At 39.2% G+C, this 23,610-nt stretch overlaps 1 protein-coding gene across 2 annotated transcripts in view; it reads right to left on the bottom strand.

The window, feature by feature from the left end:
- The window catches only part of LOC136255729 (uncharacterized), a 172,953-nt gene extending 156,548 nt beyond the window's left edge, over positions 1-16,405 (bottom strand). For both annotated transcript variants that reach the window (XM_066048564.1, XM_066048565.1), the window contains exon 1: positions 16,285-16,405. In XM_066048564.1, the coding sequence (XP_065904636.1) occupies positions 16,285-16,333 (49 nt within the window). In that variant the 5' untranslated portion in view covers positions 16,334-16,405. The remainder of the gene's footprint in view (positions 1-16,284) is intronic.
- Between the last annotated feature and the right edge of the window lie 7,205 nt (positions 16,406-23,610).

Genomic DNA, 23,610 nt, shown 5'->3' with positions numbered 1-23,610 from the left:
GCGAGAGCCCAGTTATCCCAGTTCCCGTTCACTTAAGGGCGTGCCCACTACAGGATAACCGCAGGGGCTACTAAAACACCCGACTGAAATTACAGAGCATTTAGAATGTGATGCTACGGGAATTTATAATCGAAACCACCATATGGCGGTTATGGTGGTGAGAGAGTTAAAGCAAATCTCAGTACCAATTTTAGTAAGAATACTATCAACGTTGCTACAATTACGTAAGTCACCCTGTAGAGTTCAGCTACAGTATGTTACATGTCACCCTGTAGAGATAGGCAACAATCAAGTCACCATGTAGAGAGTTCAGCTACAAACATTTACCCTGTAGAGTGTTCAGCCACATAGGCAGATCTAAGCGGAGGCCAAGGGGGGCCTTGCTCCCCTGGCCCTTTTCTTGTCCCTTGAACCTACAAGACTATATTTACACCAGAAACTGGAATCATACATTTACACTGTATTTAAAAGTACAGAAAGCCAATGTGCAAATAGAAGACAACAGTACACTGTGGGGAAAGTGAGGAAATAAGTATCAATTTATTTTGACAAGATCAAGATACTCTAATAGAGCAGTCACTGCTCTAATAGAACAGTCACAATTCTAATGTCAGCAATTTTACTATACTACATTATTTTAATTTAGTACACACTTTACCATTAAACAAGTTTTATTTCAGATAGGCTAACTAATTTTTATATGCTTTGCAAAGCATATACACTTTGTAAGCTATTTACTATCAAAAATGCTCCCAAATGCAAATCTAGGAGGTTTAATTTTAAACATTTTCTCTGGAGATATCCAACTAGCATGTTACAAAGTGCATGGCTTTCATTTATCTAGTTATAGTTGGGTTTAGTGGGAAGGCGTGGCCACATTACATAACCTAAAAAAATCATGTGAATTATATGTCCGCCATTTTTGTAGGGTAAAAACACGAAGCTTTATGCCATCCAATTGTTGTGCTAATGGAATTTATACGCAACAAGAAAGTAAGCAATGTGGAATTGCTCCCTATAAAGATCCCGAGACTCGTCCTGAGAGGATCTAGTGCTGGAAAGAGTCGGGTTTTGCCAGGGAGCCAACTCGACTCGGAGCGAACCCAGTGATTCACTAGAGTTTGCAGTGCATCAGCTAGATTTTTCCCATGCCGAAACTGATTCCGGATAATCTGTTTGAGATTAAATATTAGTTAATTCCATTACAGGAATCATGCCAGTGAAGCTGAAAAATGACCAGATTAGCTATGAGCTTGTTTATTCTGATTCAGTTTAACTAAACATCAACTTCTACATACTATCACTGTAGAGGGCAGCAATTTAGATTGTCTACTGTAGAACAGTCATCAAATTCCAGGTTACCCATTCAATCATGGAGAATCACAGTTTATCATAGAACACTGTTTAAGAACTATGTGTTCTCTTCACTGCATTAGCTACAAGAATTCTGATAGAACAGACAAAGGAAGGTTAACTGCATCAAACTCATGAACTGTATATGAGGTGATACATTCAGCGATTCTTAGCCAGATATCAGTCATGTACAATGGAGAGTTACTCATGACAATGTAAAGCTAAGACCAGCTATATCCATCTATCTACCAAGAAGTTGTCTTCACACATTAATCTTGAATTCATATGCACCCTTACCTTGGTTTCTACCCAATAGTTTGTCCAGTGTGATTTGTGTCATGATAAATTACAAGAAAGTGTCTGCGTATTTGCAGCCAAAGCCTAATAAAGTGAGACACAAACCTGGTCACGGTTAGAAGCTAAATCCATACCTGGCTTTACATGCACATAATATCACATAAATGCAATGCCTAGCCTCTTGCACTGCAGAGTACAAACAATGCTGTAACTTAGTAGTCTGGAGTCTGGTTACATACTGTCACTGTAACAGTTCAAAGATTATAATGCAATGTTGATTTATTCTACCCAAGCAGCTGCTGCCAGAGGAAGCTGTCATTAGAAGCGCCCAGTACAAAATCACAAGTGTTTTACTTTTTGCTTAAAAGAGGAGACTGGAAAATAATCTAGTATGACATTAGCATGTGACTGTGTTGCGATCAAGCATATGTTTTCGTTCCGGTTGTAAAAATAGTAAGTATATGTTTGGTTAAGTTTATATAATGAAATTCTTAATGTGTTTGTAATTATTTGTAGTACACAAGTGCAACTAGCAGCCCTTTTGACATGTAGTCTAACTTCACTCGTCTGGTTCAGGATGCATACGTAACTTGCATACACTGATCAGTAAAACTCAATGAAGTTAAACCACTGTATAGTCATTTAACAGTACCATCCTTCCAGCACTGGATATGTCACTGTGTTAAATAAAATGAAATGTTCTCTTGGTAGAATGTAGGTATTCTGGAATAAATAGCCTGATGGCACACCAGCCAGCGCAGAGGATGCCAAACAAATACGCTAGTATTAGCTATCTTAAATCAGTTCACGGAGTTGAAATAATAGTGACAAGAATCTAGCTAGCTGTCTAGCATTGAAATGAGTTCACAATACCTTGTCCAACACAGCTGTCCGTGAACTCTCTGAAGTTTAATATAGCTAGCCATGTTCGAAACTTCACTAAGATAATCTTCTCTCCAGGTCTTTGAAGAATCCACAAAGCTCAATTCCACATTTCTTACTTCCTCATGGCGTGTATATAACAGCACAACAACTGGAAAGCATTCTGAACACGCATCCACTCATGCCAAGCTTCACGGTTTTGCCCTACAAAAATGGCGGACATATAATTCACATGATTTTTAGGTTATGTAAGGTGACCACTCTTTCCCACTAAACCCATCTATAGCAAACAACGTTATGTAAATGCACATCAATGCAGCCATTTCATGGCAGATTTCACAACTTTTTCACCCAGGCGTTTTTGAAGGTTGCACCCATTTTATACAGCTTGGCTTTTTTATGTGGGTTTCACCACTTTTTGTATTTTTAAAAATCTATATACCCAAAGCCAACCATAAACTGGCTTTGAGGCTATAGCAAACAACATTATGCAAATGAATGTAACTTGTATACTAGAGTTCCATTCATCTCCTTTTAGTGGAATCCACACAAAAACAGCCAAGCTGTATAAAATGGGTGCGACCTTCAAAACACCCAGGTGAAAAAGTTGTGAAATCAAAGGTGGTGAATAAATAAATGTTTGAGAAAACTACAAGGCCTAAGGCTTCGCACTCACCGGGAATAGAATCCATGTTGTATGCAGAGACAACCGTATAATGGGTGGGTGTCTTCGTGGAGGTGTTAGAAATGGTACGACAATTCTATTTAACGCTGATCAAAACAGCTAGCAGGTGATGGCCACTACAAAGCAGTTAATCGCTGATTCAAACAGTGATCTAGACAAACAACTGATCATTTGTTTTTGTATGTATTGCCAGCTGGCACAGCAATGTTACTATATATAATGATAGTATATATACGATAGTGTAGCTATCCACTGTTGGTGTAAGTTTGATTTTGCCTGATGTGCGATTTGGTTCGGTTCTGTAAAATCTGGTCACATATAATGAAGGTCAAACAAGACAGAACAAGATAATCATGCCTTCTACTATAATGCATCACCTTTGCTACAGTGTTAGACAGCCCAGGGGCCATTCTAAGCTACCTCACCTGGCTTACAATCCTCGTAAAAGGACAGATATACAAAGGCTGACACATAATGGCACACATGCTCCTTAACAATGACATGATTGTTTATGATTACATCATAAACTTGAATGGCTTCACACTTAAACAATTCACTGACAAATCACCTCTTTAAAGTCACCATCATGCAAATACAACAGAACACTACCAACCCACTAAACACTAAAGTATTGATGTAGCACAAGCCTGAAAATATTCGTGTGACCGAACTGCTTCAATTTAGAAAAGCTAGCTCACACAAATATTGTAGTATGCATCTAGTATGACACTATAGCCTAATAAGATAATACTATAAGCAATTAGTATAATTAATTAAAGAATGCAGTAAGGTTCCAGCAGTAAAAAGTAGTGAAAAGATATATGAATAACAGTATTACAACATAGCAAGAGTATATAAATAGTATTGTGAATGGCATAGTACCTGTTGTGTAGAAAAACAGATATTTCAATAATTGTTTGCCTACATTTATGGTTGCTGGACTCAGCCATTAAATCAAGTGAAAATATGATAGCAAAACAGCTAATGGTAGACTTCTGGAACTGCCAAGTGGATCCCCAAATGTGTGGCTATACACTCATTTGTGTTACTGCTTTCAAGAGCAAGCTGGAGTTATCTCGGGTCCCACACTTTCTTTGCAATAGCTGTTGATTACTTGGTTGATTGGTTGAACAATATCATAAAAATTCAGTGAACAAAGACTTGCTACCGTACACATTTGAAATTAGCATTTTGTGTAAACTGAAACATCTGTGCTATTCTACACAGTCATTAATCATGTGGCAACATGCCATTCAATATTCTTGGTTACTACCATTATACTTTTGATGTGGAAAAATCCCTGCATTGCCATGTTACTACCATATCTGTTGAATGCAAAAATAGGGATTTCCCACATAGATATTTTGTAATACCTATTTCTTTGTTTCACCCCTTTTTATCGCTGCAGCCCTACTTCACTCTTAGTATAGGAAAAATTTTTAAGGAAACAGGGGAGGTTGCCTACACCTGCAGATATACTATTGGACATTTATTCCCTGTACCCATGACTGAATTAGGGATTAAATGTCCACTAGTATATCTGCAGGTATAGGTGACCTCTATTACTTCACAACTTTTTTTCTATGATCTCTAATTGAAATTAAAATTCTTCCTTACATATACTTGTTTGTTTACTTTTTGTAACATTATTAGGACCGGTGAACCCATGCATACCGCATCTAAAGAAAGGATGGTGTCAGAGGTATGTTTTTGACTGAACACGCCTCCCAATTAACAATTACTGACTTGAAAGTAAAGTGGCCATTACGCTTGCTTTCAGCTATGTTCAGCCTGTTTCATAGAATTACGAACGAAGAACAGTAGGAAATGTGCCTCTGCCATCACCACAGAAATATGGACAATTCCCATTTACCTATGTGGGAAGCCATCAAAATACCACATATTTGGCTGTCAGCAAAAAGAAATGCGACACAAAGGAGGACTAAGTTGACCATGATGCGCATACTGCGGTATGACAAAAGCAACTGTCGGGCAGAAGCAATGCTATCAACTTACGCTTGTCTGAAGGCAGGCAGGCAGGCAGGCAGGGCAGGCAGGGCAGGCAGGGCAGGCAGGGCAGGCAGGGCAGGCAGGGCAGGCAGGGCAGGCAGGGCAGGCAGGGCAGGCAGGGCAGGCAGGGCAGGCAGGAAGGCAGGCAGGCAGGCAGGCAGTCAGTCAGTCAATAGAATATTCCATTAAATTATTTCTTTTTTTAAATTTGTAGCAATCTATTGGAAGCATTTAGAGTCATACTAAAGACACTTTTGGGCTTGGTTAAACCTAACCAATACTGCCAAGGCACCAGGATGGTATGGTGAAGCTGGTTTTTGGGTGACATTTTGGCCAGAAAAACCCAAACCTTCATGATTGCACATGTACTACCAAACTGTATGATAACTATTAATTGCACTACTGTAGAATCTGGTCATTAAGCGCATGTGCTTATAATGTTTGTAGGTACGCTTGTTAAGTGCATACGCTTGTAAATAAGAGTTTCAGCTAGGAAAACATTATTACAATTTTCAAGCAATTTGGATTAGGGTTGAGCGATACCACCATTTTAGTATCACGATCGACACTAAATCACGATACTGAATAGTTCATGACACTTACAAATAAGTCAATCATAGCTGGTGCTACATAGTGTATTGCTCAGTATTCCACTAGCCAAGTAACAGTTATTGTAACACACGCTTTGAGGTTGTTATGGTGTTCACACCTCTCTGTAGGGGTAACCAGGTTATGACTTACAAGGATTCTTAGCCTAGTACTGCATAACAAATGGATTTTTAATGACAATGGACCTTATCCGCAATGACATCATAATTGACAAAATGGCTGTGTTTAGTGTGGGAATTTCGTACGTAATCACTAAAATGAGCTTTGTTTGCAGATTTCACGACATGGAACTATTGGATAATAAAGGTAAAAGGCTAGTTAGCATGATGTGGCAATGCGAAATAGTCCCACCAGACGAAACCAGACTTAAGTTTGCTATCGACGCAAAACCACGTGCATTTGTCTTGTAATTAAGTATGTATGCCTCACCTTGCCCCTTTCTGCAGTATGTAAACGTTAACATAGCGAACCGCCATCTCTCCCAATAGCCTCTGTACAAAAGTGCCCACACTATCGGCCGCCATTTTGTGCTTTGACATCATTGCGGATAAGGTCCATAAGGTACAGGCATGGTATCACGATAGTTAATAACAAAATATCATGATATCGATACTTTCAAAATATCACGATGTATCATTAAAACGATAATATCGCTCAGCCCTAATTTGGATACCAGTGTTCCGTAAACCGTTTGCTTCAGTTGACGAACAACATTCCTGAGAAGTTGGGCAAAGCTATCATTAGTAGTACCTATTAGTCAAATGACTGGTGAGGTACGGTTTATTCAGAAGACATCACATTTCTTCACACACATTTTTAAAATTTGATATTTGGTCTTTTAGCTAAAAGTACCATTTTTTGTTGTTGTAAATGCTGGATTTGATGTATGACCAAGCTTCCAAAAGGTAGTTTAATGTCACATGTGATATTTCTAATTACTGCCTGGTTACTGAAATTGTTTTCCGAAAAGTGTGTGTTTGTGTGTGTGTGTGTGCGTGCATGTGTGTGTGTGTGTGTGTGTGTGTGTGTGTGTGTGTGTGTGTGTGTGTGTGTGTGTGTGTGTGTGTGTGTGTGTGTGTGTGCATGCGTGTATCCATACACACCCATGCGACCAGAACTGTTAAATTGTAAAAGCAGCCTGCACTTAAGAAGTAAAAGCTAAATGAAGTTTGTAGTAGACTTTCACATATAGGTAAACCTTGCTTTGAGGTGGTTTCTCATTGGCGGTATAACATACGGTGTGGCGATTCTGCTCAGACTTTGTGAACTAGCTTCACTTTGCATTTTATGGGTATTTAACAACTGAAAAACAACAGTGCAGGCCTTGTAGACTACCAGGAATAGCCTATCCCTTCAAATGTTGAAAGGAAGCATGTCCCATACTTATTTAAATGAAAATGTAAAGCAGCCTTGTGGCTTTGCCAAGAGAACTGTATTTAAAGCAAGAGACACAATGTCAGTAGAAACTTTTCACTGTTTTCACCAAGATATAGACTAGTCTCATGCGCCAGATGGTTTGTGTGGGGAAACGTGTCGTCACTGTTGCACACTTTCTGTGAACACATGCAAGGATGATGTAATAATTGTGCCAGTCACCTCTGTGAGCAGACTGAGGCGAAATTTGTACTGGTAATGTCTTAAGCCCATGGCGGTGTTAAATATTCGTAAAAACAGTTTGTAATCTACATTCAGTCCTTTATTACACTAAGAATTTGAATAAATGGTGTTTGTTTTTGTCAGAGTCCACAAAGCAATCTGATTGGCACTGCCAACATTCTAGCAGTGGTCACAGAAAGTATGCAACAGTGACCAGACAGTTTATTCCCACCCCCATACAAACCGTCTGGCTAGGTATAGACATGTCGAGTAATGAAACCATCAAATGTCACCAGCAAATCTTTACAAATACAGTAAGGGGTCATCCATAATTTTCAGCATTTTCACAAGAGTACAGAGAGTACTCTTTTCCATAACCCCCTCCCCCCACCTAAAAACGTACTATTAAAAATGTTGATATCGATCATGAATTGTTGTATGTATGTATGTGTGTATGTCACATATGAAATTGTTTTTAAGAGTTATTGTTGCTGTTTTTACACTGTAGGAAATGCAGACAGATCAATCACACAAGAAGTTATTTACATGTGTGAATTTGTGTGACAGTCATATACTTATTTCTTTTTAGGTCTTCCCCTTCCCATTTTGTAATTTTGCTCAGTCTGGTGTTTCTGAAGCTGGTATTTGGTGGGATAAATTTCACCATAAACAAGACATTTTATTTCAACTTTGGACTTCTTTGACTGTGAAGTAGATTCTGATTCCTCTCGTGACCTAGTTCCACTGTGTATCAGGCATGTGTGGCACTCCTTGTCAGCTTCACTGGTAAAAACATCACGGAAATGTGCACATCACAGAAATGGCTATCTGTTGGCTGTCTTCAATATAATGCATCAAATTATCATCAGTACTACAGCTTGAAACACCTGTACTAACTTGCTGAGTTACAACACTTTGTACATTATCATGAGCTTCAGCACCACTACTGACGTCGTCTTCTACTGCTACAGTTTCTTCATTCACTGTGCTTGTCTGCAAAGAAAACAAGTTATAGGTAGCTGTCGTTCAATACATTGTGCAAGTCACCTATTTGTAAACACTACTTCTATAAATTAAACCGGCTATCTGGCAAGCTACAATCCTGCATGTATGAAATAGTGCTAAACCTATCAATCTAGCCATTTAGTACTGTACAGCTACGTGCTTTTAGTACAGTGAAAACAGTTTTTTACTGAAAGCGATCCTGGCTATTACCTAACATGGCCTAGTCATGGCTACCTGCATACCTAATGCACAGCTAGCTATGTGGTTTTATAGCCTGTTTATATATTGTACCTTGAAAAATGGATCAATACACCTTGTCCTGCTCCACTTCAAGTGTTGCGCAGCTTTTTTCAGTGCTGCCACATAGTGCTCTTTGCTGTAAACAACTCGCTCCTTCCACTCTACTTGCGCGCTTCACAGCATCTGCCCTCTTCATTTTCGTATCGTTCGTCACAACAAAGGCGTTCACGAAATGCTGGTAATGATTAGTTGGTGAATTGTGTACACTATCTGGATGCATAGCGAGTTCAAGAAGAAACTGCCTTGCCTCGAGCTGCAACTCACATTTCGCCATCGTGATACTGAAATTGTATGCGCATGCTAAATTATTTAGAATTATTTTTATATAGCGCTACTAATATCAACATTATTAAAAAGCGTACGCATTGGATTTACTCCCTCCCCCCCAGCGTACGCTCTGTACGCTTGCGAAATGCTGAAAATTATGGATGACCCCTAAGTATATAATTCTGTTGGGTATCAATTTGAAATGGAAAGAGTGTAAACCATCATTAAGGTATCAAAAACACACACAATTACATATACCTTGGATACATGTGACTATACTGATGTGCAAAAAGCACAGCATAGGCATGGAAAGGAAGCTATAAAAATAAAATAAAGTTACAGTACAACACACAAACAAACCAGCAAAAGACAAATTAAATGTTCCAATCAGCACAATCACGTGCCAAAAAGATTTGTTGAGAACAACTGATTGCTTTATGAGCATAAATATCCAATATATATCTGCAGACTGTTGAATTACTGATTGTAGGGCCCATTTGGAGCCTGAAAGATGACCCAAACAACTGATTCCAATAGTGGAATACTGAGAGACCTATACAACCTAGGTGATCTAACTCTGAGATTAATAGTTGGTATTCAATATAATCTGATTGGAGCCACTAACATTCTGGCAGTGCCAAATTTTTTGCAGTTTCACTAGACCCTATCCTAGGATTCGGGGTGAGTGGAATAATTAAGACTAGATATGCAATAAATTGTTAGATATTGTCACCCTGGAACAAGCTTGTCCTTTGTGGAAGAGATTGATATATGGTCTCCCTGAGAAACAACTATCCTTCTTGCTATGCACTGGCTGTGACACTCTACCAACTCCTATGAACCTGGCCAGATGGAACACCATTACTAACCTTAATGTGTTCTCTGTCAAGCTTCCCAACCCACAATGAATCATATCTTGACTGGATGCTTGTTCTGTTGCTCTTGATCAGGATAGGTATACCTGGAGATATGATTCATTCTTGCAGGTTTTTGTTCATGAACTCCAATAGCATTTACCTGAATGTTTTGAGCTTTACGCTGGCCTCCCAGGCTATCTTGCCAGTGTTAGCTAGTCCTCCTGGCACTATCCCTACCGATCTTTCTACCACCCTTAGTAGACCTGACTTGGTTTTAATTTCCAATGATTCAATCCACTTGTTTGAACTAACAATTCCCACTAATACCCAGCAACATTTATTGGCTGCAAGAGCCCAGAAGAAAGATCAGTATGGTTCTTTTATTACCTCCAACATTCTGGGTTAACTGCTGATCTTATTTCTATTGAGATTGGATGTTTAGGTCATTTTGTCAGTGTTGTAATTTGTTATGTGTGTATCACGTCTGTGTGTGTGTGTGTGTGTGTGTGTGTGTGTGTGCGTGCGCATGAGAATAATAACAGAATTGGTGAACACGAGTCGTGATTTGTGAATTGATTTATTTCATGGTCCTTTGAGCCGACGACCTACGGATAGATTTGTCTGGTGACTCTATGACATACTACCTGTAACTCACCAATATTATTAACCCATCGCATGAAATCCTTGGTACCTAGCTGGCATGGGGCCTGGAAGGCGAGTAATTGATTGTGTATTAGTATGTTTTGTTGTGTCTTGTTACCCGTGTAGGAAATCTCACGCGGTGTTGGCACGCGAAACTAAAGCTTATCTTGGTGTGCCTTAATTGGAATGTTGAGGTCAAACAATGCGGAAGTCCTGGCAGCTACCCACAGACACACCGGAACATTATTAACCACAACAAAAACGTGAGTCATATAGGTAATTATGCCTGAGGGATTAAGTAGAAAGAGAAAGGTTCATGGTGGACATGCACAGGGCCTGTGCTACACGGATGATACATGGATTTATGAAACTATAGAGTCTTCAGCTGATAGGAATTCTGTCACGAGGACGATATTGAACTACTGTTAATACAAGAAATTCAACAACTGATACAAAAATAATGGAGTCTCTCTTATAATTCATAGCCCTATTGTGTGCATGTGCATTAACAAGTCACAAGTGTTAATAATTACAAAGGCTTCATTGCAAGTGTAGACATTTAAAAAGACTGTATTACTCAGTCTAAGAAGATAATGGCTGAGGAAAGATTCAATCTCAGAAAATTTGTGACTAATTCCAGTAGTCTTGAACGACAAATCCAGATGAGTGAGACAGGGCATATGCAGCAGCTGACACAACCAAATCTCACAATGTTGTTGAAGATGATAAGACTTACACGAAGGATCTCTTAGGTGGAAAACAAGAGAGTCAAGAAGGAGAGCAGAAGATACTGGGGGTGAAGTGGAACTACGTATGTGCAAGACTGTCTGGTGTTTGACCTCAATGAGTTCGCTATCCTTGGAAAGAGTGCTGAAGCCACAAAGCGCAACATAGTTGGTATTGCTTCCAGGTTTTATGACCCATTGGGGTATGTGTCTGTTTTTTAAGATGCTCTTCCGAGATTTGTGTGTGAGTAAGATTGGTTGGGACTTCTAGTATCAAACTTTCAAGGTGCAGTGTTGAATATCCCACGATGTTATTTATGGAGCTCAGAGCAGGACATTCAAGGATGTGATTTGTTTGGTCTCAAGCGTAAGCTGCTATGGTGTATACTAGAGTAGAGACTAGTTCTGGGAAGTTGGTAGAGTTTGTAGTCTCTAAGACTAGAGTTAGTCCAGCCAAAGGGATCACCATTCCCAGGTTAGAATGGGCCTTATCCAAAACTATGCGAAGCCATACAACTGTCGTATACTATCCATTTTATGAACGCTATACTTTCATTTCATTTCTGCATCGCATTCGTGATATTTTAACTGGGGTGTAGTTTGTACAGGAGCCTATGGGAGAATGGTAAGTCCTATAAGAGTAGCTCTAGCTTTATGAGACACAACATATGGATGGCAAAACCCAGGAATGATGCCTCAAAGTAGGTTTATTTCGCTGCGTGCGCTAATTAGAAACTTCCATAGATTTGTTTAATGTATCGTAAAATGGCAGTCTGCCATTAGGACAGGCAATGAAAAAGCATGTAGGCTAATTGAAACAATACTGAATGGTAGATTGAACACAATAACATGTCCTTTGTGTCGATGCTATTTAGCACACGTTATCATAAAACCCAACTTCTAATCTTTATTCCTGGGTTTTGCCATCTTAGACCGCAGCATTTTTAATGGCAAAACAACATATTTATGTCTCACAAAGCTAGAGCTACTCTTATACTTTCAACTCACCGTTCTCTAATAGGCTCCTGTAGAAACTACACTCCCAGCTAAAATATCACAGACGCGACGCGGAAATGAAACAAAAGTATAGCATTCATAAAACATAGTATACGGCACTTGTATGGTTTCATGTAGTTTCGGATAAGGCCCATTGTTATCCGCGTTGCTCCTAGCCAACCTTATCTCTAATGTGCTCGTTGCACTTGACAATAAAGTGAAGTTTGATTCGATCACTTGTTTTACTGATTTGAAGGTGGCATTGTATTGGGTTACTAGAATGGATAAGGAGTAGAAACCCTTTGTCCAAAATAGAGTGAACAAAATTCGAAGGCTGGTACCACCCAATCGTTGGAGACATTGCCCTGGACAGGAAAATCCAGCCGAAATATCCTCCCGAGGTATCTCTCCTACAGAATCGAGTAAGAGTTTGCTCTGGAGACATGGACCAAACTGGCTTGTTCACCCACAAGGTGATGTCACACATACACTGCTAAATCCTGATGAGATAGTTAATTTGGGTTGCGTGATTGATTGCAAGAATTGCAGCAAACTAAGTACCTTGCTAAGAGTTACAGTTTATGTGATCAAATTCGTATGGGTACTGAAGTCTAAGATTAAGGAAGTAGAAACTTCTGTGTCTACAGAGATGAGTGCAGCTGATGTGACAGAAGTGGGTGATAGAGGTACAAGGCCTTCTGAGAAGGATAAGGACACTGATATGTGGAAGAAGCAGTTTGGGTTTTTCTCTGATGGTGACAAGATTCTCTGATGGTGACAAGATGTGGAGGTGCAAGGGTAGGCTAGGTAATGCTAATTTACCATACTATACTAAGTACCCTGCACTGTTGCCTAAGCACCACCACTTAACAGCCTTAATAATAAGGGACGCCCATGTACGTGTTATGCACAATGGAGTGAAGGAGACTCTGACCCAAGTGCGGTCAAAGTACTGGGTAATTCAGGGAAGACAAATTGTAAGACAGATTTGTTGGAGTGTTTGATGTGCTGAAGTGTTTGATTTGCCGGCGTTATGAAGGGTCACCCCAGCCTACACGACAACCCCCTCCATTACCACAGTTCAAGATACAAGAAGTTGATTTTGCTGGACTGCTGTTTGCCAAGACTTAAGGGCTAGGGGGAGAGAGAAAGGTATGGATATGTCTGTACATGTGTACTGTAGTAAGAGCTGTACATTTTGGCCTTGTTCCAAACATGACAGCTAATGTCTTTTTGCAAAGCTTTAGGCGCTTTACAGCTAGAAGGGGATTTCCATGAAGAATGGTGTCTGACAATGGGAATACATTCAAATCTGTTGATAAAATCATACATTCTGTGTTGACCCACCCTGATGTCAAACAGTACAGTAGTAACATTGGCTTGCAGTGGTGCTTCAACCTTGAGAAGGTGCCGTGGTGGGGTGGATTGTTCAAAAGGATAATTAAATCTACGAAACGATGTCTCAGGAAGACAGTTGGCAGAGCTAAGTTGTCATATGATGAACTCCTAACTACCCTCACTGAGGTGTAAATGATCCTAAATTCCAGGCCATTGTTATACATCTCTAGCGATGACACAAAAGAGCCACTTACGCCATCTCACTTGGTCACATATGGGACGATGAGATGAACATGAAGATTTTAGTGTCACATGATGTGTTGACTAAAAGGATGAAACATTTGAGTCGAGTTTTGAGTCATTTTTCGAAAAGGTGGCATGATGAGTATCTATTATCATTGAGAGATTGTCACAGACACAGCAAAGGGAAGTGAAGTTACAAGAGAGCTGTCACAAGGAGACATCATGTTTATGATAACAAGCTGAGAGGTTATTGGAATTTGGTCAGAGTAGAAAGAACCATCAGGGGAGCTGATGGTCTAGTCAGAGGAGCCACAATACGTGTTCCATCAAAGGGAAACAAGACTACTACTCTTCGATGTCCCATAACTCACCTTTACACATTGGAGATTGACTGTATTCAAGCAGATGAACAAAACTTCTTTAAGAAGCTCTAGAGTCAACTGTGGTGTCTCCAGCACCAAGAGACCTGCAACCTTCAACCAAGCCACCAAGAAGAGTAGAAGCTCAGAGAGCTAGAAAGTGGTTGCAGAGTGTCCTCAGAGATGAACTTTAACTCAAGTTGATTTATATCGTATGTGCTATGTAATCAAGGCACTGTTGACCATGCTTGCTATGGTCAACGGGCGTAGAATGTTGCAATTTGTTGTGTGTGTATCACGTGTGTGCATGTGAGAATAATAACAGAATTGGTGAACACGTGTCGTGATTTGTGAATTGATTTATTACACTTGCTCGAGTGGCTAGTACTTCTGTTGTTGCAAAGAAGACTGTAAGATCACTGTTTGAGCAGTGCCGTGTCCTGCTCATATAGAAGTTTTAACTCTAGAGCCTCCCCCAGATCTAGTAGGTCTCCTGATCTGAACTTTTAAAACCAGGCGTGTGCCCAGTTTACTGAAATTGTTTTAAAAAAAGAGTGTGTGTGTGTGTGTGTGTGTGTGTGTGTGTGTGTGTGTGTGTGTGTGTGTGTGTGTGTGTGTGTACCTACCTATCTATCTATGATTGTCTATACACATTCACGTGAGCAAAATTGTTAAATGGTTTAAAAAGTAGCCAGGATGTAAGAATTGAAAGCTAAATTAAATTAGTACTAAACTTTCATACACATAAACTTTGCTCTGAGGTGGTTTCTTCCCGGTGGTTAGAAATACGGGTATGACGACTCTTCATATACTTCATGAACAGTCTTCCCTTTCCGTCTTATAGCCGTGTAACAACTTTAAAACAACGCTGAAGGCACCAGAGATAGCGTATCCTTCGAGTTGAAAGGGGGCTACCTGTACTTACACGAACGAAAATTAAAGGCAGTTTCGAGGCTTTCTCTAAACAATTCGCATGAGAAAACATGACAGACACACTATAAAACAGTTGAGAAGATACTCCTGTGCGTAATTTGAGGTTTAAAGTGGTTTGTTATAGTTACGCTTCCATAGCAGTGCATAGCAACGTAGTTACCGAATTACAAAATAACTGATGAATTATGAAATACACTAAATTACAGTATTTAAAAATTTAATTATCCAGCTGAATTAATAATAGCAATAGCATGAATTATATACATGGTTGATTAATTGCTTATTAAGTTAGAATGGGATAGCATTAACTGCATGGGCGCCTGGTTTTTAGAAGTAGCATTACATCAACTTGTTTCTCTTTCTATAAGGCCCCAATTTGGTGAGTATTAGTTTCTCATCCAGTCTTTCTAATTACTATGATGCGGGCAGGAGGGCATTACCATTAGACCATTATTATATTTATACACTAATGTACAGACCTTGTCCAAATCGTCTTTCTTTCCTTGCACAAATTTACATTGGTTTTTAGCTGCAATCATGCTCTATCGACTTAATCATAGCGGGATTTCAGTTGACTGTTGAAAAACAGAATCCACGGCAGTAATTTGCCAAGGAAAACAGCGATGTATAGTGCACTGTAGCATTAATTTAAAAAAAAAACGCCATCTAGTTTCAATGCAAATTATGATGGTTTGGTATTACATGTTCTTCTGAGCATGCAAGAGTAAGTAATGGCTTACCATGTGGGTGGCCTAAGAAGGATGCAGGCAGTGGATGAGAAACTAATAATCACCAAATAGGGGTCTAATACTTTAGTGTAAGCCTTGCCAGGGTTCCTGTACTGACTACTCTAGATTGATCTGTAGCATCAGTGCATGGTACTACTGACCCGTATGTATATTATCTTGTTCCTCCATGTATGTAACTAGGGCGTGTCCTGAAAATATAACATAACCATCCGCCGACCGTAGACGGTAGTAGGCGATTTTTTTTGTACGTGCTTCTAATATCTGCCAGGTTACTTTGGAAGGGAAGGGACAGTGGCAATTAACGGCCTATTGTTGCGTGAATGAACTTGGGCGTGAGCGGGTAACCCGCACTATATAACCCGCAGATAAAACTGTCAGGAAGTAAGTTTATACGGTTTCTACACACACATATTAGACCTCTATACGTACATCACTCACTTAAAGTGCACCACGGCAATATACCGAATATCAGATAACAGACTTTCATTCCTCCAATCTAGCGATTCATTCCTTTTCAAATGAATCGTAAACAAATGGGTGGAGTTTCCACCAGACAGAGCGTACTTCAATTAAAGCGCAGTTAGCTTACAATGACTGCATCATCGTGGCAGTGTATGTGTTGTCATGGTGTGCACGAGCAGTAGTTTTATAGGGAAACAAAAGATTTCTTTAAAGCCGAGTTTTCGATTTTTAAGACTACTCAGTATTAGCGTTCTCACGTGCCCTAGGCTCTTTACTTTACAGACCCGCCTACTTGTGAATCAATCTCGTTATGTACAGACTTACTCAACCACAAAATTACGTAATACCGGAAACAAAAATAATATCACGTGACGATTGTTGTAACACCGGTAATGGCGAGAGACCTTTAGGCTGATAAGGCGGTTATAATGGATTCAGGACTGAGTCATAAAGGAGTTCACTTCACCCTCAGGCTCAAGCTTACCGTTTCTTCGTGTTCCAGCACATGTGTTGTACTGTGGAAGGTTGGCACGCGTACGCGTGGTGACCGGTAAACTATTCTACAATAAGAAAGTAGGCAACTAGTGTTCTATCAGTGTGTTCAGTGCCTAACTGGTAAAGCAAATACAGTGGAACCTGTCTATAATGGTCACCTTGGGACCAGATATATCTGGCCTTTATATACAGGTGGCTGTTATAGAAAAAACCTGTATAAGGTGGTCAGCAGCATTTTAGTGGCTATGGCCGTTATAAATGAGTGATTATTATTAAGAGGCTCGCGCCAACCGCAATGCAGTAATACTTTAGTGCAGAAAGGACAAGGTGAGCTTGTTATGAATGTTGGTTATAGCTATTGAATACGTTTAAGCAATGAAGCCTGATAGATTATATAGTATTCATTGAAACAAGAGTACATAATAAAAATAGGGAGAGAGAGTGTCTAACTGCCAATACAGCCTGTACAAAATCACTGTGTATTATTGAAAAGACAATGATCTTTGAACAAATCAACACTTTTACTGACTATAGAGATCTGTTGATAGGTGTTGAATAAAGTAAAGCCTTTGCTCTACCAATGTGTGGATGCTCTATAATACGCAGTGATTTTGGCTGAAGGTGTCCTAGTTAGACACTCTCCCTCCCTATTTTTATTATGTACTCTTGATTGAAAGGCAGGAAGTGTGATAATTGTGCATTAATTGAAACGGTGCTGTAGTGCCAGACAGTTGGCTTAACAAGCCACCATAAAAGGTAGCGACCGCTATATGAAGGAGAAAGTTATGTATACAGTGATTCATAGGCGAATTCTTGGTTGGCCGTTATACGCGTTAGACAGGTGACCGCTTAATGCAGACAACAATGCATACATTTGTATGGGAAAATATTTGGGACCTCGTGTCCATGGCCGTTATGCAGAGGTAACCGCTTAATCCAGGTGACCGTAACACAGGTTCCACTATAATAACATTAACATTGTATATGCACGCTTTTGTCATTACACTTAGGCATGATCACTGGAACAGTTTAACCAGCTAACCTTTTTATGCACTTATCCGGGTATTCAGTATGTAATTTAAACAAATATTCTAAGTGCAGAGATTGATAGGTCATATGGTAGGAATTATTCCTAATGTAGGGTTTCCAATGTAAAAATTCGACTTCAAAATAATTTGCTAACTGCTGTTACATGTTGGACTAACTCTCACTTGAATATAGCTGCAGTGGCAATAAATTCCATTGCCTTGGGATAGAAATCGATCGAAATATCTGCAAAATCCGACATCACGAGCTGTAACTCTCAGAAACCTTGATCCTTTATCGCAATACTGGAGTTCAACCTTCCTCTGTGAGTAAACTTTCACCTAAAAGCATTGGTAGTTTGATTGATGAGGTAGGTTTCCTGTCGCTGCATCATTTGAGCACGATTTTGGACTCCAAAAACAGGTTTTCATCTTCGGACACCAAACGATTGATAGCCTAAACTTCCTCACACCACAGTAGTAATCAGCCATCGACAAAGAAGTCACATACAAAGTTTGGTTAAGTTATGACGTCTCTAACCATCTGGGTGAACGTGATATACGGCAAAATTTGCCGGTAATCACACCTTCACTACATAACTTGTCCACTCAACTGTTTAAAATAGATAGCTCGGTGTAAAACAACTGTATGATCCATAAAGTAAAACTAATAGCAAAGTTATCGTCGCTACAGTTCAGCTACAAACGCACTTAGCCTATTCAATCAGGCTCATGTGACTATCTAGGCTTGGGTATGGTCAGTAATGATACACTGCCTACATTTATTTGTTTATTATTACTGGGCAGGCAATATTTGTATTGAGGGATAAAATCACAGTGGTCGTAGCACTGCATAAGACATCAAGAGTTGAAATGGCAGAAATCACACGAGCTTAATTGTAATTTCCTTAGCGTCATTAAATTTTATTTTACGATTCCTGATGAAGATAACCTCACTTCTAGCTGTACTTTAGGGATCATACTGTTGTTTTATGTCAAGATTTCTATTTTTAAGCAGTTGAGTGGGCAAGTTATGTAGTCAAGGAGTGATTTGCAGCTAATTTTGCCCTATATCATGCTCACCCAGATGGTTAGAGATATCACAACTTAACAAAACTTCGTATGTGACTTCTTTGTCGATGGATGATTACTACTGTGGTGTGAGGAAGTTTGGACTATCAATCGTTTGATGTCCGTAGAAGAAAACCCATTTTTGGAGCCAAAAATCGTGCTCAAATGATGCAGCGACAGGAAACCTACCTCACCAATCAAACTACCAATGCTTTTAGATGAAGGTTTACTCACAGAGGAAGGTTGAACTTCAATATTGTGATAAAGGATGAAGGCTTCTGAGAGTTACAGCTCGTAATGTCGGATTTTTCAGATATTTCGATCGATTCTACTCCAAGAAGGCAGTGGAATTTATTGCTACTGCAGCTGTATTCAAGTGAGAGTTAGTGCAACATGTAACAACAGTTAGCAAATTACTTTGAAGAAGTCGAATTTTTACATTGGAAACCCTACCTAATGACAGGTTTGTACGTATGCCAATAGGATTATAAATAATTTCAAGCTTCTAGTATAGTTTTGTAACCAGTAATAGACATAAACTGATATGTCACCCCGTCCGCCACACTCACGCAAACAGATTGTGTGGTCAGGGTAGTGAATGTTCAAACATCGATTCATTACACCACATATTAGTTTCTCATCCCCGCCTGCATCGTCGTTTTACTTACCTCATCAAGGATTTTTTGTACCACTGGTGGTTTGTACCTTGCTAGAGAAGTCCAAGAAAATTACATTTTGAGTCATTTTAGCTAGCTAAGTAAACTATCTAGTTAATAAAAAATGCAATAAAAATCTTCCCTCCCGCACTGCTGTTTTGAGTACAGGAGGATGAGAAAGTTTATGCGGCCTTATAAGCCACTTTTCTTTTAGATTAAATTTATTTCTTCATAAGAAGGACTGTCTATTTTGATTGTATATCAGTGGCTTTGTGAAGTGTACCAGTCACATTACAGTGGTGTTGTGTATCAGGGGCCCTTGTGAAGGCCAATGGTGACATTGGTGTGATCATTACTGGCATGTGTAGGCCTGGTGGGAGATGCTAGCAGTTGATTGTAAGGTGGAGCACTTGTGTGCTGTGTCGTAGTCTTGTGCCGTTTGCCTAAACCGCCACAGCGATGCCAATGGTAGATAACTGTACCACAACTCATCAAGGGCTGCTTGTAGTATCCAAGCTGACTGTCAACAGAGCATTTTAATTGCTGGCACCAGTTTGGTTAATGCTTGCAGATCTTAAAGTAGGTTGTATATACAGTGTGCGGGCATGTACTTAATTATTAGACTGATCGATACATGGAGCATGAAGTCTAGGACAGACAGTAAATCATCTAATGTGGTATTCATTACATAGAGTAGAACTGATTATTGTTAATGTTGGTTAGTCAAAGCGTTAGGATCAGTTGCTTGTTCCTTTGTTGTAGTGAGGATTATAGTAAAGGTTTGCCAGGGTGGGTGCTAAGGTGTGGAGCTCATGGATGATATATACATTGAATGGAAAGAATGAGCAAGAATTAGATGATTAGAAGGTAAAACCTTGGGAAGTTGAACCCTTAACTATACGTGGCCATTTAGGACCCTAGCCATGTTAAATACATCTCACACGTAGTGTAGATGTATATCATGACCTCAGTAATAAGAACACCTCATTATAGTGACCATGTCAAGTACCGTATAGCCTAAATATTTTGAGGGGCAAATATTTCGAGGTTGAGCAATATTGCTAAAAATAAAAATTTTGCGGATTTGCAAACACTTCCAAAATGTATTGGACTATATGGAGATCTAAATATTTCAAGGCTGAAAATTTCACTGATAACCCCCCAAAACCGCAAAAAAATTTCCCCTTGCAATATTTAGGCTATATGGTAGGTCTCCCTAACATTGCTAAGGTATATACTTCATGACCTCATTAATAAGACCACCCCATTATATTGACCATGTCAAGTATGTCCCAAACATAACTATGGTGTACTTCATGACCTCATTAATAAGACCACCTCATTATAGTGACCATGTCAAGTAGGTCCCAAACATAGCTAAGGTGTACTTCATGACCTCATTAATAAGACCACCTCATTATAGTGACCATGTCAAGTAGGTCCCAAACATAGCTAAGGTGTACTTCACGACCTCATTAATAAGACCACCTCATTATAGTGACCATGTCAAGTAGGTCCCAAACATAGCTAAGGTGTACTTCATGACCTCATTAATAAGACCACCTCATTATAGTGACCATGTCAAGTAGATCCCAAACATAGCTAAGGTGTACTTCATGACCTCATTAATAAGACCACCTCATCATGTCAAGTAGTATAGGTGTACTTCATGACCTCATTAATAAGACCACCTCATCATGTCAAGTAGTATAGATGTACTTCATGACCTTGAGTCTAAGGTGTACCTCATGTCAGACAGCACTATATTAATGATGTGCTTGTACTGGTCATTGTCTTGATAATAGAGCTGCAACACAAGTATTTTGAGACAGTTTAGGATGAGGATGGGAAAAATAGCTTACACTGTACTTGTCAGAAATGTATAAGTCTGATGGGTGCTGTGACAGGCCAGATACATTGTACCTGCGTGTTACAATCATTAACATATCATCATAGCTCATCCCTTGACCGGTAGAAACAGAAGTAGGGTTGCACTGATATGAGATTTTGCCGATAAACGATATTGGATAATATGTTCAAGCCGATAAATGTAGCCGATCTGATATTGCATAACATGTCTATTTTGTAGCAATTTTTATCAGAAGTTTGATTGTGAAGGACCAATTTAGCTTGTTTACAGTGGTAGCATTGCTACAACAACAGTTTACAGTACATGGAGCAGTAAAAGCAATATTGAAAATGCAACTTAATGCATTTGTAAACATCATTTGATGCATACGAGTATGTATTCTAAATTAATCCAACAACTGAATTATGTTACTGTATAATACTCTCAATAGCAGCTTGACGTATTATATTGAAATACGTCAAGCGATTAGCCAATAGAATTAGTATTACACTTGTTTGTCAAGGTCCCTTGACAAAAATTTATAATACTAATTTGATTGGCTAAAATAGTGTGGTGTGTTTATATTAGAAGTAAATGTCTGACTTGACAACTATTGTTACCATAGTGATAGATGTCCCAAGGTATAACAACAATATGGTTGCTTAGCAACGGTTGCTAGGTAATCGTTGCTAAGGTAAATATCATTTTGAGACCATGGTAACGGTTGCTAGGCAATGGTTACTAAGTGTGATTGGTCTTTTGCAATTGTTATTTTTGAATTTCTGTTGCCTAGCAACAGTTTCTATGGTTGTCGGATTAATTTGCAATAGGATGAATGGCTGTGGTATTCGGGATTAATAGTTCTTGCATTGTAAACAGGAAGGAAATAGTGCTCGGCTTCGCCTCGCACTATTTTACTCCTTCCTGTTTACAATGTTCGCACTATTAATCCCGAATACCACAGCCATCCATCCTATTACATATACAAATACGCATATCTGTATATGCTGCTTTTTTCATTGTGGCGCCGATCCGATACCATTATACATACAAAAGCACAGCCAATATAATTATGGTTTTTCTGATAACCGATCCGATTATCTATGCAACACTAAACAGAAAAGAAACAGATGTGTCCTCTCATGCTGTGTACACCATGCAACTATGGATGAGACATCACCATACAAACATGAACAATGTTTACGTACATGTATTTAGTCACATTAGAGTAAAAGCTAGCCAGCCAATCCAAGTGTTAGTAGCTGACATATTCTCATCAGTCTTCACTGCTCCATAACATCCGTCCTCAACCTCCATATCTAGTATATGACATCTGGTGTTTTGTGTGCAGGAGCCTCATCCATACTGTACTAGTGTAATCAATTTGAGGTAGTAACTCTGTTACCCTGTGGGTGATAATTATTATGAAGGAGTGGATGGAATGTGTTTGATGGTTGACATTGTGTTAACACATCTGTACACAGAATAAATGGTAAGAAATAATCAAAAGGGTGGGTGATCATACCGGAATATATCACCAAGAGTAAATAATAGTATTGCAGAGTTATTGATTGATATGTTGGCCCTTAATGAATGATTGTATGAAATAGCATGGATATTTCATTGATTTTGAAATAGTAATTTGAAATGCATATGTGGCAACAGGTCTTTGTTCACCAGCAAGTTATTCAACATCTTTTGCACATGTAAGGTGTAGTATAGTAAGGACCTGATATAATTCAAGCTTGCTGAAACATGGTGGCCTAAACAAGTATGTTGTTACATCTTTGGGATCCACTTGGCAGTTACAGAAATCTAACAATAGCCATTTTCATTTAATGATATCATATTTTCACTTGGTATACTGGCTGAAATGGCTAAATACACCAACTAGTAAAGGCAACCCAAAACAAAAATTACTTGAATATCTGTGTTACGTACTTCACACAATCATTTATTATACAGGCTAAAACACTCTTGGTAGTCTTATACATCACCATAAACTTTTTAAAGCTCCTGGTGTTCATAGTCAATAAAACTGATCGGCCATACTTAAATATATTGCTAACTATCCAGTGCCTTCCGTCATTCTTTCAGTTTCAAAATATTTTGCTCAAGTGACTGTGGACAGATGCACATACGTAAACAATTTTCCCAAACCAACTTCACGTAAACCAACTTTATGTGAACCTACAGCCAACTACAC

Source organism: Dysidea avara, chromosome 5 (genome assembly GCF_963678975.1).
Source record: "Dysidea avara chromosome 5, odDysAvar1.4, whole genome shotgun sequence".
Classification (NCBI taxonomy): Eukaryota; Metazoa; Porifera; class Demospongiae; order Dictyoceratida; family Dysideidae; genus Dysidea; species Dysidea avara.
Note: the sequence above shows the minus strand (reverse complement) of the source record. Positions and strands in the feature narration are given on the sequence as shown.